Source organism: Drosophila elegans, unplaced genomic scaffold (assembly GCF_018152505.1).
Source record: "Drosophila elegans isolate 14027-0461.03 unplaced genomic scaffold, ASM1815250v1 contig_814, whole genome shotgun sequence".
In the NCBI taxonomy this organism is placed as follows: domain Eukaryota; kingdom Metazoa; phylum Arthropoda; class Insecta; order Diptera; family Drosophilidae; genus Drosophila; species Drosophila elegans.
In genome coordinates, this window is record NW_024546167.1 from 7767065 (window position 1) to 7786254 (window position 19190).

The following is a 19190-nucleotide window of genomic DNA, read 5'->3' on the forward strand; positions in this document are numbered from 1 at the left end:
TAATGGGATATATATTAAATATAAGCGCTTTAAAAAAGGAGTAAAAGGCCAAACAATCTCTTAAGATTAGATCGTATGTATTTCAAACAATAACAAATAATTGAAACAAAATTTTAATTTGCAAAAACAGATTTTTAAAAATCGATTTTTTGAAGAAATTTATTTTTAGACCAATTTTTGCATTTTTGATAAGGGGGTACATCATCATTTTTTTCCAAAATTTGAAAAACTGAAATATTTTTAACTGCGAACGCCATTTGTTAGAAAATTTAATGACGAATTCAGCGATGTATGACATTCAATCATTTGGCTATTACTTCTAATCGTTTTGATAGAAAAACTGATTTTATAGGTGTTTTTTAGGTTTTTGGAGACTTGTCAAAAAACAAAATCCGAAAGAGTCCTTTCCCTGTAACTTGGAATAAATGACTCAGATTGAGCAACCGAAAAGTTGAGTTCTTTCACTTTTACATGAGGCTTTATTTTTGCAATGTTAACTATTTAAACTGCATATCTTAAAATCTTTGATCTTGAAGTCTCGCTTTCTGGCTGTCTGAAATACAATTTAGTAAGGATACATTAAAATCGTTATTTCTTGGGTTTGTTGGCCAATCGCATCTTTGATATGTTGGGAGTAACTCCATTGGATATATTTGGAGTTACCATGGTGGCCCTTGAAGTGGGTGGTGCTCTTGGAATATGTGAGGGTGCTGGCGATGGCAACGTTGGTTCATCTTCGGTTTTGGGCTTTGCCTTCGACTTGTTGGTCCTGGAAAATTGAAATTTCTGCTTTTGTGGCTTGCGTTTAAAACCCGGATTTTGGCGAGTGGACAAATTGCGGACTTCTTGAACCAAAGAGTTCTTTAGCAAGGAGGCCGTGGGTGCTGCTGCCAAGGGTGATGGTAAGTTTGTTGAATTCACCGTCATTCCATGCGCACTAATGGATCGACTAAGAGCTTCAGCCTCCTCATTGACCTCCTGTTGGCCATCCCGCATCATCGTGCTGATCCTTTGCCGCTGCAAACGCTCCTCCGCCAGGCGATTCTGCTGAGTGGACCGGATCTGTTCGAACTCCTGCCAGAAGTTAAAGCTGATTTCCGCCGAGTGGCGGCTAATTTCACTTCGTAACTCCTGGACTAAGCTCCTATCCCGCGGGATTTCATCCCTGCTGATCATACGCGACATCAGAATTAAATTTCGTTGTCGCTGGCAATCGATATCTGTTGCTGGAATTTGGAATGATGTTTAATCTGGTGTTCTTTTTGAAAGCAATATCATGGCTAAATATTATCTTGTGTTGATAAAGATTTTTTTGGGTATATTTTGCATGGAAAAAGTTTTGTTAGCTTGAATTCCCTTAAGATAAAATATAGTACATAAAGTCCTTGAAACCACATTGTGCAGTAAAAATGTTTGGATAAGTTTTTAATTATAATTAATAAATTATTTAAATCATATAATATTTTGTTCATATAATAAATTAAACTGTAATTTAATAGTTTGCCCTAATTATTACTTTTAATATTGTTGCTTGCCAAATAAAATAGAGTTGTAATTGAGAGCCTACATTTTGGCCCATTCAAAGTCAAAATAATTGAATGCATATTTTGAATATATTACATTCTAATATCACAAAAGGTGAAATATGTCTGAGTATTTCTGGGGCATTATCCGGGCTCCCCAGCTCCACACTCACTTGTCTGCAGGTTGAAATGCCGATGCCGATGCTTGGATAAACAAACAAAACACACGGCACTCGAACATGACGTTCGTTGTCGGGAGGCGATTTTGATCGATGTGCGTTTTCTAATTGCTGCCAACTTTCTTCTTAATTGTGGCAAGAAAAATGAGGCCCGTATCGAAATGGCATGAAAAGCACAACGAAAAGAGCACGAGGTGGGGGAGAAATTGTCTGCCTGTAAAGAATATTTGTGGCTTTTGGGTTCTCCCGCAGCTTCCCCCGGCTCCTCCCTCGATCAATCATGTGTACGATAGAAGCTCGAAAAGTTGGCCCAATTGTTAAGGCAAACAATAAGGCGATACGATCGCCTCGGCCAACTCCATTTAGCTCCAAAATGAAAACAAAATTGCAGCCTTTTGGCTGGACGATCGTATACATTCTGCTTTTTTTTTGTCTTTGTTTTTTTTTTTTGTTTTCGTTGGGCGTAGGATATCATTGGTGGTGATCTTTCTGGATCCCCCGCTGTGCACTTGTCGAAGCCAAGAGTTCAATGCGCGGCTACCAGCTCACAATTTATCCTTTATGGCTTTTGTTTCTGCAGAAGTGAAAACAAAAGATTGTCATCGGCGGGAAAGGGTATAGGTATATATATTGGTATATTTTGCATATTTCCAGGCCGTGCTCATATCGCACTCTAATTGGGTGAAAGTGCCCTCTCCTCAGCTTAGAAAGTGTGACAGTCGGTGGTACTCTCCCATCATCATCATCATCATCATGGTCGTCGTAGTCGTCGTAGTAGTCGTCATCATCAGCTGGCCAGCAGTCGAACTTACAGCCAGAAGAGTCGTCGCTCAGAGCCTGTCAAATCAATATCTATGGCTATAGCTTATACCTGTGGCTGCGGCTATATAACATACATCACCCGCATATATAGGCATCGCCAGCAATCAGGCGGACAACAAAAGCCGGGGCCGGCGCAGAAATATTCCCAGGCCAGGAAAACTAGAACTCAAAATCATACATCACAAGCAATTACCGGCTAAAATGCGCCAGAGTAAGCCCCCTACGACCGATAGTTGCAGCAACTTGCCAGCAAGCCAGCGACTAACCTTGGTCGCTAGTTAAAGCCCGCAAAAAAAATCGAATTGTGGGCAGCTATTATTACTGTTGTGATTACCCTCAGAATTGGTTCGACTATATAGGTTATAAGGTAAAGTTTGTTAACACAAATCAGGACCAATGAAAATTTCAGCAATCAAAACAATCTTAGTTCTAAGACTTTCATATTTTTATTAAACAGTATTTATTTGTATAAAAAGCAAAATCAATGTTATACATCTAGTTTTTAAAGAGCTAAAGCAAGGTTAAAACATTTCATGTTTTTGATAAAGCAAATTAATGTTTTTGAGCATAAAATTCCTTGTCATCATAGTTTATTAATATTATGATAAACATTTTGGACTTTATTAATTAAAATATTTAGTTTATCTATATTTAATACACTTGACAGTTAAATTTAAAAATAGTAAAATAAAATGTTGCTTGGACCTTATTAAATTTTTCTAAGGGTATTCTATTCGTTATTAAATTCAGATAAGCTGATGGCAAAAAAACACTTCTTACTATTTCAACAAATAAATGGATTGATCCCAATTATATAGAATATTTGGAGATATTATAAGAATTGTTGAACTCAATGGCATACTAATAAGTTTAAAATGTTTATTAAATAATACAAATACAAAAATCTCGTAGAGCATTCCCTGTTCAGTGTCCAAACTTGGGGTTGAGCTTATTCCCCCCGCCCTTTCCTCGATCGGGCCCCTTGCTGTTGTTGTGTATGCTGGGCATGCATCATCATACCATCATCCCATTATCACATACCACAGGCCGAGCTGCGGCCGAGGCTGAGCCAAGGCAAGTCGGTCCAGGTTCAGTTCCAGGTCCAGGTGAGTCCAGAGCAGGCCACGAGGATTGGGGGATTGGATTGGGCTCCTCCTTGGCTTTGACCGACTGAGGCGGCACTTGAATGCCTGGCATGAAATAAATCGCGTGTTTATTGTGCCAGCGGCGATGGCAGCGCTCTCGACGATCGCCTCAATGTTGCACATGGAAAATTGAACGCAATAGAATGCCACTAATCGATCGGGCCGAAGAACTGGATGCTTTAGATGGTGGATGGTGGATGCCCCCAGCTACAGGCATCTAAAAACAGAAAAAAATGAAATGTTTTCAAGTTCAAATGCAAGGTGCGGACTGAAGCGAAGTAAAGTGAAGTGAACCGAACCGAAGTGAAGTGAACCGAAGTGAAGTGAAGGAGTGCCAAGTCGGTTGGCGGTACGGAGCGACTGGCGCAAGCAATCTCGAAATAATCTAAACGATTTGGCGAAAATCACGTCGAGCATCGTCGGCATCGGCATCGGCATCCACCTGTTACGTCGAGCTCATTTTTAATGCCCCCAAAACGATGGAGTTTGAGTTTCGAGCCTGAAAGGAGGCAAACGGCCGGCCGGCATCGAGAGCAAATTGCAAGAGCCAAATTCAACGAATGCCGGCGCACAGTTTGGCATAATAATGAAGGCGCAATCAACTGAACGGCTGGCCAGCGGCTGGTATTCTGCTGCTGATGCTGCTGTTGATCCTCCAGAATCAGCTAAAAGACTGCTTACACCAGGAGAAAAGTGGGCCAGGGATTGTTAGAAAATATGCCAGTTATTTCAAATATTCTATGAATGGATGGGAACTCTTTTTAATAACCCCCCAAAAATGAGTATACTTTTGTTAAAGATTAATGACACAATCTGGGAAAAATCGAGTGCATCTTAATCAAAACAAAAGACTTAGGAAAGGAACTTGATAGGTTCTTTAGAAAGTATATATTTATTATTTGGTAACATAACCATTAAAAAAATATGAAAATGGCTTTAATTTAAGCTGCTTTTTTTAACTGACTTGTGTTTTAATAAAAATTTAAAAGAGCTTATAATTTTATACAAATATTTATTCCAATTACTGTTGGGATAAATTGTAACTTCACTTATTTTTAAATACAATTTTGCAGAAAACTTCGGCTCAATAATTTCACTTAAATTGTATGAAGACTATAACCTGTTTAGTTTTACTTTTCCCCAGTGTAGACGAGAATGTTCAAGATGAGGCCAGGTGAGGGTGCATTGCACAGATTAAACATTATTTCTGTTTTCTTCATTTTGGGTTTATCTACCAATACAATGCATAATTTCTCGCTGCTGGCCTGGACCTGGGATGGGATTCCCGAGTCTTTGGCTGTGGGTCCCGGCTCGTTGTGGTGTTATTCTAAACGGCTTTTAGACAAAAGCATCAGCCGGGTTGCCCAAGTTCACCTCACGCTGCCAATCAATCAATCACGGCCAAGAAGCCTAGTCATCTGAGCATCTGCCGACTCTCCGCTCTTTGAGCCTGGTCAAGTGTAATGGTTTTGTCATGATGCAGCATTTAAGCTGCCGCCGTTGATTGATGCGGCAAGAAGTGGCCACAAGAGTGGCGAGTTAGGAATTTCACACCATCAGATCACCTCGGCTAAGAGTGGATCTATGGAAATTTTCTGCCGTACACTTGTCAGTCATTTCTCTCCGTTAGTTTGCTTGGCCGAGACGAATTGGTATTTCGAATGGGAATTCAAAGAGTTTTTCACAGTCTCAGAAAATCCACTGGGACCAGACATTAAGAAAATCACACAATTAAGTGATGTGTGCTTTAACTTATAACTAATGACTAACTAAAATTAATACTTAAAATAAAAAAAAAAATAGTACTTATTAAATGGAATACAAAGAAAAGTTTACACATTATTTATTTAACAATAAATTAACTGAATATCCAGCATTGCTTTGAAAATGTGTTGAAAGCCTTCAACAGTTAAGTACTAACTTTTATTTTCTTAATTACATGCAAGTGGCTAATAAAATTTGTATTATTTTTTATTTTATCTTGTTTTTTTATCTCTTTGATGCCACCATCATATTGCCATTTTCATACAAGCCTAAAAACCTCTTAAACGCAAAATTAGTTCAACTTTTTCTTTCTACTTGTATCTGAGATTCGTTAGCCAAGACACTAAAACGATTTATATTCGTAATTAATGATTGATACGCTTTTGATTTGCAAGCAATTTTCGAATGAGGAAAAAAATCATAAAACACTGGCCGTTAAATCCCAATGCCACCTGCAAGGCGGCGTCGTCGGCATATCAAATCAGCAAAATCAAAACAAAATTAATTGACGACAATTGTGGCGAGCGAGCAAAATGTGTGGCAACCACTAAAACTGCGGCAAAACAGAGAAAAACAGTAATTATAGCAACAACGACTGCAACATCGACAGACGTCAATTGTCTAATCAACAAATTTAGTCAATAAATCGTAATTAATTAACGTTCGATTGGCAGGCTAAAAGAGTTTTCAATTTTTGCATTCGAATCGACAGAGTCGAAAAATTCAAATTCAAATTTGAAAAGGAACAAAAAGCAGACAAAAAATCAAGCACAAAGCCAAATCCATATTCGTGCATTGCGACTAATTTTTATTGCCGGCAAAAATTGGCAACAGCTAATCAGTGAAGCATACGCCCCACGAGACCAAAAACCCAGAGCCAGAAAAAGGGGTGTGGCTGGCAGGTGGCCATGTTGTTGGCTATTTGATAACATCGTTGCAATGTGTTTATTGTCCAAAAAGTGACTACACAATCCGACAAAAATCGAGCCCGAAATCGGAGCAACCTTTTATTCGCCTCTCACAGTTGCAATCGAAAGACTTAGACAACGAACTTGACTACACCAGAAAGACTTAGGAAACGAACTTGGCTTGAATTTGGCTTTGTCTTAGTCGGTGGTAAGAAGCTCAGTGATTTTATTTTTTTGATTCGGCTTTTCATACTTCGCAGCTAAAGAACAAAGTTTAGATACTAGCAGTTTTCTAAAAAACAATGTTTGACATAATTTTAAATAAAATATTTATAGATATAGAAATATATCAGATCAATGCTTACAGTTACTTCGAAAGAAATTTATTGCTTTCTGTTCACACGTACCAAAAAAAAACTGTAAGCTGTTCAAGTTCAAATCAGGAATTTCCGTTGCCATGCGAAAGTCTCCCACAATAATCATTATTTTGGCGGTTGCCTTGACTCTGTTATATCATAGCTACAATTATTTGGTAAGAACTTTTAATTAATAACACTTAATGCTCATGATAGATGCCCGACGGACTTATAACTCACTCGCCCCGCATTCGGGCTGATCAGCTAGATCAAAGAGCCTGCCTGCTTGAAAAACCGCAGCCCGCAACGATTTTTGGCAGTTAATCAAATTAATTGCTTAGAAAATCAACATGTTGGTTTCGGCAGAAAGCAGTCGAATCAACAGATTCGGTAACAATGACAAATAACGAATTATGAATAGATATGAGTACTCACATGCACATTCAAGGCCCCCTAAATAGATGGGAATTGTGCAGCAAAAAGCTGATTTCTTGCCTGATTCCTTTTATTTGTATTCACACAGACATACAAAAAAAACCATCGGATGTATATACATACATTTCTGTTGGTTTATATTCTTGGAAGAGCATTATTTAACTCTGGACTAAAAACGAAAATTGGCCAAAAGCGAGGCACATAAATCACCAAGCACACACGAATCTTTATTTATTTTTTCGGCGCTTTTCGGGGTAGAATCATTGACAGCGCGGCGGAAGCATTCATTGTTTCCCAATCTCTCGATCCCCCAATCCGCAGCGATGGCGACGACTTCTTGGTATTTTATTAAGCCACACAAATCAAAAAAAAAACCAAAACGATCCACATTGAAAACGTAAAACAAAAATATTTGCCAACAAAAAAAAGGCAAAGGAAGCCTGACTCATGAATTTGGATGCTTAATTCTACCTAAAGTTGTGTGTCTTCTGCTGCTGTTTTTCTGTTGCGGCCTTTCATATCGCAGCCAATGCGATTAGCTGGGCAAACAAGTGTTAACGTTTTGCTGCCGGTGGGTGCACTGATTGCCTCCACTCCTTCGAGGTGAGAAAACGGCATAAAGCGAAACCAAGGCACTGCTAACTGAGTTTTTCTTACCATTTTTGGGTAGCATCTTTGTTTCATTGCTGCCTTTGTTTTTGCTTATTTTGTTGCATTGTGCAAGATTTGGCGGCGTTTTGGCTTTGCCCTCACTTTTGGGGAACCCATTACGGCTCTAAGGTGTTGCATAATCCTCTAAAGACCACTAATGGCACGGCCTGGTTCTATTTTAACATCTTTCCTAATGCAATCAATAAAAAGCAGCGGAAATGTGTAGAAAGGGATCTCCAAATTGTTTGGTACTCTGGTTATTAAATATTTATTTTGTTCTACTTGACTTCAAAATGTATTTGTTTTTAATAAGTTGTAAAGCTTTTCTAAGATTTTCTAAGAAATTTGTGAATACAGTAAAGACAGCATACGTAAGTGTTGAATACTTCTAATATATGAGAAACTATGAATTCTTAACCATAGTTAAGTTAGCAACCATTTAAATCCTGCAAAAATTAAATGTAAAAATTATTTGAAAAACATATTCTAAATTTCTGTGTTTTATTCTACAGAATTTATTTAGATACCTCGAACGACTATTTATTTAACTCAGTCAGCCTTGTACAACATTAGCATTTGTAAGCCACTATTTTGAATATCGAATTTCCCATTTTCCACCCACGCTTACACTTGTTATTACCGCACTTAGCTGGTCGAGAGTTTTGCTTGGTTTTTTCAACAAATTTTCTCATTGTTTTGCATATGCAGCGGATTCCTCCTGCCGCATGCTGTTTACTATATGCACGAGTATCTGGCGGATCGCATGTAGCAACAACACAAAAAACTTTGTGAGGCAAACATGTGCTAACAAAACATTGATCATTGTTCAACATGTAAATTCACTAATTTGGCAACGGAAAACAGCCAGCGGCTATAAATGGTAACAGCGGAGACAGAGACTCTAGGCAAGTCCGTCCTTATGGCCTGGCCATAACAATTTTTGCATACGACAAACAAAACGAAATGAATTCGTCGTCGTCATCGTTGCACAGTAAGAAATTTCTCCAGGCCTTTACGATTGATTGGATATAAAATAGTAAAACTATTAAGAGTTTACACATTGATTACCTACCGTAAGTTTAAACTATTAAACAATCCTAATAAAAATATCACACATTTAAGAATACACATTTATATCAATAAAATTATTGTTAAATTTAATAAATATGTGTATTTATTTATTTATTGTTATTCTATTTTAATTAATATCGCAGCGCAGCAAGCGTTAATCACGTTAGTCACCTTTAAAGTAAGAAAAATATTAAATTTCTTATTTAAGACCCCAAAATAAAATATTTCCAAATAAATATATTTAAATTTTTTTAGAAAGAAACATACAGTAGAGGAACAGCATGATAAATATCATCATATTTTTCCCTGTGCGTCTTGACTTTTCCTCCTCCTTTGGGCAAATAAAAATAAAAATACGGATTTGCATAAAAATCGAGTAGGTAAAGTACAGAATGCGTAGAGATCAGCGAGTGTCTAGAAATCAGAACAGAACGAGGAATCCGTGGAGCTGCGAACTTATTAAAGAATCGCAGAGTGCCCAAGTTGCAGTTGGATCTGGAGACGATTTTGCCTGGCGGGGATCTGCACCCTGCCTCCCCCGATTTTCTGCACTTGACAAGGATCAAGGTTGCCTGCCTCTGTGGCCATTACTGCCTCGCCCTTGTCGCCTTTTTTGGGGAGTCGGCAGTGGGCCTCCAAATGGAAATTGCTTTATGGCTTGTATATGCAGATTGGGGCATGCTCTTGCTGCTGTTGCAACCTGTTGCAGCTCTTATTTTTATTTATTTATTTTTTTTGTTTTTTTCCTGGGCTGCGCGACTGCGACTCGAAAATTTATGCGCAAGCGCGCGCGGCTGATTCTTATTTTTTCGCCTTTAACAAGGCCTCGCTACAAAACTTCTCGGTCGCCTTCTTGGGGATTTTCTGCTGAAAATTCAATTTGCTACAAAATGTGCGCCGCTTTTTGCATATCTTCCAGCAAAATTCGTGATTTACAATTTTCGTTTCGTTTTCCTGCTCCGCAATCCCCACAAAGCCGCATCCTTTCGGGCTCATTTGCGGTGATCTGGCAACGAAATGTGGCGATGGTCTCGTGTCACGAAACGCACTGTACAAGGAAATGAGGTGGGAATATCAGAAACAATTGGGCACTTATTTACTTTGTTTTAAAATCTTGAGTTAAATATTTAAATACGATTATACGATGGACTTAAAAATCTAAAAACAAACATCAACCTGCTCAAATTTTATCTAGGACTAATTTATAGTATAAGTTTTTCAGATTCATATAAATAAAAATCACAAATGATAATTATTTTATTAAATCTCAATTAACGATTATTTGCGAGTCTTGTAATCGTTATATATATTTTTTTTGTGTATATTTTTGTGTGATTCTATTTTCAGGACCCTCACGTTGCCATCCCATTTTGCCACGTTGGAACCTTCCTTCTGTGTCTGATTTAATTTTTTTTATTTGCCTTTTTGCCTTGCGGTCCGTTTTGGAGTTGGAGTTTGAGGTGGACTCGGAGCTGAAGTTGGCAGAGTCTTCGGAGGTTCACCTGTTTATGCCAGATTCCTGGCATGCGATTAAAATCACCTGCGCGAGCTTTTGCGCCCACGCAGTCCAAGTCTTGTACCCAGAGTAACAGCTTCGGGTTAAATTGGGATAGGATGAGATGGGATGGGTTGGGGATGGGGATGGGTCTTCATGGCCGCCTGGCTTTGCCTTGATTTCTGTTCGGTTCGGTTCGGTTTGGTTTCCTTCTTATATTGCCTTACTCGATTTTGTGGCTGCGCCCAGTATTTCGCTCCGTTCGGTTCATTTATTATGCACTTGGCTTTTATTTCATTTTAGTTTCGTTTTTGTGGCTCGCTGTTTATTCAAACTAATTTAATTTGTGCGCGGCTTGGGTGCGCGCCCGCAGGTAGAGTCTTGGCAGGTTGCTGTGTTATTTTGGCGTTTCACGCACTTGGCGCATGTTGCAGTCACGCCTTTTGTTGCCAGCCTCCTCCTGTCCACTGACCACTGACCACTGTCCACTCGCAGTTCCAGAAAAGAAACCCCAAGCCACACGCAAAAAGTTGTTAAAATGCAAATTAAATTAGAGCCAAACTGATCGAGAGGAGGGTGTGTGGGTTGACAAGTGGGGTGGGGCTTGGTTTCTTTTCTTGTGTTTTGCTTTTGGGGAATTTAGTCAGAATGACAGGGAACAATGCGATCAACATATATTTGCCTCGGGTGAAATATTTCTTATACAATTTTAAGGATAGCATTGGACATTAATACGGTATTTCAAGTGATTATTTTATTAATCTTTAAAACTTCAGTTTTCCATAAAAATCTATATCTATTAACTGGTATACTGTTTAGTTTATATTTAAATAAAAATTATATTTTAGCAGTTTGTCTTACACGTCTTCAACTTAAGTTCAAGTGGAGTAGTATTTGATAATTGTCGAGTAATACTTCCTCTCCAAGGAATCATTTTCCTCGGAATATTAAATTATCCTCCGTAATAACAGTTACCAATCTATTTCCACGTCATCTGGTCTGTCATATTTTGCTGAGTGGGAGGTCAAGGTTCTCATGCTCATGATAGATAGATATGCCTGGCTACATAATCAATTAACAACGGACCCCTGGCATGGCTAAAAATGTAATGCCACGCCAGACAGAATCGGCACAAAAGTGGCAACATGACCATTGTGCGAGCCCAGTTCTATTTGGCATCCTGGTGCTGCCGTGGAAAAGCAGCAGCAGGCAAATAAAGACCATGACATGGCAATGGTACACTGAAATTAAATTAAACAGCGTAGTAAGTTATATATTAAGATCTGAAAATAGTAATGTCAGAGGAAAAAAATCATTTTAAATTCTATTTTATATAGAAGGGTCTGTAAAGGTTGTTTTGACTGTAAAAATTGTTTTTTTTTTCTAATTATTCATTATTTGTTTCCTGATTTTTTTGCCAGTGCAGACAGTTTGTCAGGCACTGTAACGCTTGTGGCAGGCACATCGATGGGCAGTGCCATCTATGAGGCAAAAACCGAAAGTGTCGCCATCTAGTGGTCAGTTGGGTGCCGCGATTGGGGTAAGAATTTTCGGAGACGAAGAGGCAACAGAGTCAATTGTCATGATCCCGGAAAACGGAGAGTTATTCTATGGGGGCTAACTTAGCTTCCCGCCCAGAGCCACGAGCTGCTGGCTTTCTTTCCCTTTTCGGCAGCCATCGAGTGCGGTTTAGTTCAGTTGTAAGTCTCGTATTTAATTAGTTGGTGAAAGTTTGTTTGAAAATTATATCTCTGTAGTGGCCTTGTGTAAAGTGACGGATAGAATATCCAGATTATATATATAGCGCTAAATCCTGTTTATGGGTAAGAAAAAATGAAATGGTTGCTAAGATTGTAGACACAAAAGTGATTTTTGATTTAGGTTTGGCGCTTAGTATCCGATATTGGATCCGGCCGTTGCTGTAGAGGGAACAATTCATCAAGTCCCCCTAAAGAAGAGCGAAGTCATCCGACGGAGAAGGGAAATTATCGTCGCATAAAGGGGTCTCAAAGGCCTAAGAGTTCCCTAAGATAATTATTTAATCAGCTTAAGTCGCTGGGAGCGGAGTTAGGACTAAGAGAGGGCAAAAGAGTCAAAAAGAACTCGAGATGTAACACCTGCCCAAATTACACATAATATTTATATTCCCTCTTCATCATCTTCGTTATCTCCCGCCTGCGAGCGAAACTTAGCGAAGCTCGGTTTGACAGGCAGTTTTTCGGCGCGCTGATCTAGTTTAGACGTTTCGGTCCACGCTCGGACGAAAATTTAATTTAACTCGTCGAACAACAATGCGGAATAATTGTTAAGTCGCCGCACGGAATGTAAGGCAGTTCGGAAAGCCAAAGATCGGTCGGAGTTCGCTGAAAGTGGATAGTTTATAAGCTATTTCATAAGTTTTTTTTTCCTTTTTTTTTGCGGTCTAGGTTATGTGAAATAAGCAGTGAGAATGGAAAAGTAAGAAAAAAAGAAGGGAAAGAAGAGAAAAGTGCAGTGATGGTTAGAAGGCCAGAAAGGCTTTAATAATGAATAACTAGAAGCACGAATTGCTTTAGGCATAATTTATTTTAATTTTTTTTTTTGGGTGGACAAACAAGCCAATGTGTAAAAAAAAAAAGAAGGAAAGAACTGCAACAAAAAAAAAAAGAAGAGAAAAATTTTGCGGTTGTTTTGCACAGTGGGCTTGCAGTGTGTATATGAAGAAATTTAAATTTTCAGCCTAAGGTGCACTTACGGAAGCGCTTTCGTCGGTGGATCTCCGGAATGTTGGTGAGTCAGATATCACGTTTTATTAATATGTCTTTGTAAAATATATATATCAAATGAATTACTTTGCGTCCCACCGTACAAAACTGAGTAGTTCGAATAATCCATAAAGGAGAAGAAAAAAAAAGGAGCGGATTTACCATCTCTCTTGTCTCTCAAAATTTTGGAGTGAGATGAATTTCGAAATAAGTAAAACAAACCACTCGATTTGAATTCGCCGTACGCTCTTCACTGCAATTTTCTGCCATTTCCGTATTCTCGCTCTCGAATAATATTTTTTTTGATTTTAAATTCGTATTGCTATCTTACTGCAAAGATTAATTTAATAATTCAATTGTATTGCATGTATTTATGTTCTCATTTAATATCTTTTCAATATGTTCTCTAATTTTAAGAATTTTATTTAGATTTTAAATACATTTTATAATGATTAGCTAAATTGCATTTTTGTTTGCCTTCGACTAGGATGAGTCCCCGCTAGAACCCGAACCAGTAGAAGGGGCCGTTCGATAATATGATGGGAAGTTTTCGGTAAAGAACGGCCAAGGCAGGGAGGGCAAATTTGGTTCCATTAGAACACCCGAGGAACTTTAGGAATTCCATGAGTAAAATAACTATCCCTCTTCGTGCTGGCGCGGATTCACATGATTTCTCCTACCCCATACCACTTGTCGCTGCACGCGAAAATTCGATAAAATTTTAGAATTTACTGGCTCGTGACGAAGGACAAGATCACCACCCCACATAGCCGACAAGGAGCAGCTGGACCATCGCGCGTGCGTCCTTATCGTCATGCAACAACACCCTAGCCACGTACTCGTTACAGCACTCATCGAGCCGTGGTCAAAGTTTACCATCAAATTGCTAAAATAGCAAATAATGAAGCTGACAGCAGTAGCACCAGCTACGGGTAGAGTTGCGATCCAGGGGATGATCCGGCTGCTAAGCCGAGGGGAGGCGGCAATTAAAACGGGGCGAATGAGGCGAACGAGGCGAGCCCAACCCCTGGGCAAATAAACTCAGTGTTGTTACAGCAGCCGGGACATAAGCAACACTTTGCGAGTCGTGGGAAAGTGCTCGACGAGGGAAGAAGGAAAAAAGATACGCCACTCGGCGGTTTGACGCAGGCGAAGAGATACATTTGTATCTGCGGCAGACAGCGAGCGTCTGTTGGCCATCAATTTCGGGGTACTTTCGATGGTGGGCTGGCGGGTGCGTGCAAGGCTTTAATTTCTCAATGCCCTGCCCGCTCCTTTCTGGTACTTATCGTCCGCATCCTCGTGTCCTTTCGGTCCATGGGCCACTTGAGTTTTACAATCGAATGTTCTGCGTTGTCAATAGCCTGCGGTGTGTGTGTGGGAATCGTTGCCGTGCCCCTGTGAAGCTCAGCATATGCTTTTCCCTCCCCTAATTCGAAAGGCGAACATCACCTCTAGCCGTTAGGTATGGGAAACTTGGGATTTTCTAGCCAAATCTGCTTTATTTTAATTTTATGGTTAAATATCTAAATATTTTAAATTATAACAATTTAATTTTTAGATGAAAGGTTACAAATTATAAATTTTAAAGTGGGTTTCATGCCAAGATTACACAAATTTTAAATATTTTGTTATAAAGAATGAAAATAGTTTAGCCTCAATTTTATATTTGATATATAATCAATTAAATAAGATATTTTTACTTATATTCGAAATTTAAGTGACGTCAAACGTTTTAAAATAATGTGGCAAATGATTTTTGTTAAAAGTTAAAGTTTTTTTCAAGTCAGTTCTCATTGCTTTTTTTTATCATTATTATGCGGTTGAGTGAATATCAACAAACAGCTTGAGAATTTAGCCAATGCGCATTTTTCAAGAGAAAAACTCGAATTTTTTGTTGGAATGTAGGCAATTTTTATTAAAAGTCTACATATTTCAGAAATTTGCAGAGACAGCTTCCTTCTGTAATTTTCCGGCCTGTCATCACCCTCATCCAAAGGCCAGTTTTTGCTTTTAATGGCCGTGTGCGCACACTATCAATCCGAGCGGCCAATGGCATCTTCAATTTTTATGCATATTTGCAGTGCGCCGGTCACGTGCCGCAGATTCGAGATCCTTTGTCGCCGGCCTGTACCTGTCACAATCACACTTTGCGGCATGCTGCAGCATTGCAAATAATATAAATTAATATTTTTTCCACCGAATCGTCACCCTTAGTTTTGGGACTCTTGTGCATTTTATTTGAGGTTTTGTCTGTTTACCAGATTCAGATTTGCAGATGAGATTGCCAAAAGTTGAACGGAAGATACACAGGGGCGGTTTTTGGCCAGGACCCAAAAAGGTACACTGAACGTTTGGTGTGGGAATAAAGTTTGAACGATGTCCCTGCATTTTGTAGAAACGTAGGAATATAATAGTAATTGTGTTGTATAATTGGACATTTGATTGATGCTGGTTGACAAAATGGGAAAAGTAAGTGATATATGGCGTAATTTAAGGATGATTTTCGAAAAAGGACACTAATTGGCTGGAACTTGCGTTTATTTATAATTGTAAACATTTAAATATTTAAAATTGTAAACTATTATTTAGGCTTCATATTTAGGCTTAATAATCCTTAAAAAAATATTCTCAATAAAAATTTAGTATAAATGCATGCACAAATAATTAATAAGGAGTTTCTACATAAAATAGTTTAGAATATTGATTTCAATTTCGGTAGGCTTTGCTTAAAGCATTTCCCATACCTTAACTAGTTTCTTTCCGTGTAAAATGTCAAATATTTTGGCAAATCCTTTTACCGCCCCCATACCTTCCCCTCCAGCAAATCGATGGCAAAAACAAATGGCGCTCATTTCCGCTTTTATTTTAACATCTTTAAGACACGTGCCGTCGTCATCAGCCGATTTGCCGGTCGTCTGCCGCCTTGCAAAAATTGCCAACTAATAAAAGTGCAGATTTGTCAAGGATTTTGATCAGCCTCAGTCGATGAGGCACAAAGAGCATCGTCGTCGAAGGGAGCGGACAGATAAAAGGCCAATTTAAGGTGGCACTTTCTGCCCAAGGAGCAATGTGGGGTGTTCAGGGGGTTGTGTGGGGTTCGGACTGTCAAAAGCGAGTTGATGAGCCGCATTATTGCAAATTGTCTGTGGGTGTCACCGACAGACGAGCGACAAAATGAGCACTTGATACTGCCAGCGGAAAACCCTTCGAAGATGTAAGCATTTACGCTCGTGTCTAAAGAAGTGCACTCAGGAATATATTAACATAGCAGTGCGCAGAACATACAATTAACTACTTGTCAACAACTTAATCAGAGAAAAATGGCTCCTTAAAAAAACTTTGAAAAGTAATTGGGCTCAACACATAATCATAAGTAAGTTAATTTATGAAAAAAATGTGATTTTCTATTTCGATTTTAAGATACTTTAAAATGTTTTTTAAAGTAAAAGTTTATACTATATTTTCCCGGTGTGTAAATGGCTGTGAAGGTGGCACCTTGAGTTCCAAGTCCATTCTGCCAACAGAGTTATAGACCAGACGAGGGCTTGATGCTGTCGAGGGCATAAACAAAGGCATTAGACAACGTCGTAGGCCCCAGCAAGCCAAAGTTGATTGGTGTCAGCCATAAAGTTCGCCTCGCGTCTTTCCGCATCCTGTTCCGCATCTTGGCCTATTGGTCTGGACCCACAGTGTTGTCTACTTAACTAAAACTAGCTTCAAATAATATTTTTTTCTGTAAGGAATAAAAACCCAGTAAGAGTAATATAATTGAGCTTTTTTAATTAAATTGTCTTTTTGATAAAAACTAGCTTAAAATAATTAATTAATTTCTTCGCTATACAAGACAAAATTTAAAAAGAATTTAAATGCAGTTTGTTTAAATAATTAAGTTATTACTTTTTGTTATTAATTAAAGAATTAGTGAATGATTTAATTTGTAGCAATTATTTTAACAATTTATTCAGGAGGTCTAACAATTTGTTCTTTTTCCTTGCTCTGTACTATTCAAGCAAGTAAGTAAGTAAGTATTGTAAAATAAGTCCTTTTAAATTGAACATTGTGCTGTTTTTTTAAAAAAAAAGCCAAATTAGCAGCTCTGTTAGCCAAGGTGGCGCCAAAGGCTTTGATGTGCGGCGACTCTCGTTCCTTCGTTAGACACGCAGGCGTTGATGGACATCTTGGACTTTTCAGACGGGCCGGCCTGAAAAGTGTCGCCGGCGTTTTCGGTCTGGCCCAAAAGAGCCAAAAGAAGTGACCGGCGTCAAATGGTGCTTAGCGTCACCCACTCTCGGGGACCAGAGATCTGAAACCTAGACCAAGGTACAACTCCTGGCTCCACAGCCACAGCACCATCCCCATCCCCATCCCCAGCGCCATTTCCCATCTCATTTGCATGCAAATGTGCGCGGGTGTTGGTCCAGCACAAAGCTATTGTCTTTCCAGTATGCAAAAAATATGCAAAGCTTAAATTTATGAGAAATTAAAGTAAATTTATTGCATTGCATTCGCCTGTCTTTGGTGGGGCGAAAATCTGTGATCGGTGGGCGGCGGAGAGAGGAAAACACTTTCTGCGGCTGTCCCTTAGTTTTTCGGTTTTTTTCAACCAACTGATTGTGTGATCGATGGAGCTCATATGCATGTTGTTGATAACTTTCTCTAACCGCACGATAGTCAAGTACAACAATCCCATAACCTTTGATCCTACAAATGTCAGTTGAAAGACAACTAACATTTTTAGAGGTCAAATATCTTGGGGGAAAGGAAATAGCTTAAGATAGATATATTTGTACACATATATTTCGAATTTATAAAAAACTTATATTCATATTGTGTATATCATATTTTTTTGATTTTTTTAAAAAAATTTGAATGTTAAGTCTTGCAAATAGATATGCATTCTATATAATATTAGGATTTAATATTTAATTTGATATAATATCAAATTTAGAATCCATTAGTCAGGTTTTTATTTAGAAAAATAAATGTATTTATTTTTAACTCAAAAACCAATGCCGAATAAGAAGCATGGCGAAACCTTACAATTATTAGTTTATTAACAAAATCATGCAACACATCGTTAACCTTATTTAACAAGTACACCATTGCAGTCCAAGTAAATTGCATAGTATCGTAGACCTTTAGCTACGCTTCCGATTGATCTTTTCCAAATAATATCTGACTTTCCATATGTTAACGGGGCCAATCGCTGAGACCACACCCACCGGCTAATCAGCACATAGACAAATCATAAACTGCACCCAACCCCCTTCGAACACCTGATGCAATTTGCCAACTGTTTTTTTTTCGTTTTCATTTTGGGTTTTTGCTTTTTTGGGGGGTAAAAACAACGAGCGCAATCACAATTGCTCTGGCAATTTCACACTTTCAATCGACAGCCACCGGCGGGCATACGAGTGTGGATTGGAACTCCGATCCCGAGCATTACCAAAAAATACCCACCGAAATGTGGGGCAAAAAGTGGGGCCACCACTGTGCAATTAACACCTCAGCGGCCGACTAAAATTATATACACGGCTTTATGAGTGGTCGGCGACTCGAAGTTAGAGCCGCCGCCAAGTGTTTTTCCTTCTAATTAATAAATACGAACTGAGTTTTCGGCCAGCATGCAAATAATATAACATTTTATGGCCCCATACACGGCTATGCACTTTAATTTGTGGTCGCAGTCGTATTTTGCCCCGCGAATATTTCTTTTTCACCTGCAGCCAAAAACTCCAGCGTCGATTTTATGGACTTTATGGATCCCGGCGCTGCGCCCCATAATTCAGCTCACTCAATAATAATTTTTTGCCATTTACCTTGCCCATTTCAAAGAGTTGACAATAATTCAGTGGCAGCCGCCGTCGCTTTTTATTGATCGGCTTTTGCGGCTCTGCGAGGCCCGCTAATTGATTTTCAATTAATTTATTGTAAACATTTTCGTGCGACACCTCTTATTTAGTGCATAATTAAATGTGGCTGACAAAAATTGCATTGCTTGCATTTTTAAATGATTTATATCAGTTGGACAATAAATCAGCGCTCAAAAGCCAACGATAAAAATTAATCACAATGGTCACACTTTTTGGTCACA

At 38.7% G+C, this 19190-nt stretch overlaps 1 protein-coding gene and 1 long non-coding RNA gene across 2 annotated transcripts; one reads left to right on the top strand and one right to left on the bottom strand.

Moving 5' to 3' along the window:
• Window positions 1–459: 459 nt before the first annotated feature.
• On the bottom strand, window positions 460–1265 carry LOC108138072. The gene has a single exon (XM_017260047.2). It carries the CDS (start codon window positions 1183–1185, stop codon window positions 589–591), a length of 597 nt encoding a protein of 198 aa, XP_017115536.1. The 5' UTR covers window positions 1186–1265; the 3' UTR covers window positions 460–588.
• Window positions 1266–11817: 10552 nt separating this feature from the next.
• Window positions 11818–12522, top strand: LOC108138089. The gene is made up of 3 exons (XR_001774078.2): window positions 11818–12049; window positions 12107–12172; window positions 12231–12522. It is a non-coding gene; the product is annotated as an uncharacterized LOC108138089 (long non-coding RNA).
• Window positions 12523–19190: the final 6668 nt, after the last annotated feature.

What these genes read in the sequence shown, in the direction of transcription:
- LOC108138072 (XM_017260047.2), bottom strand. Translation starts at nt 1,185, where the DNA reads ATGTCGCGTATGATCAGCAGGGATGAAATCCCGCGGGATAGGAGCTTA.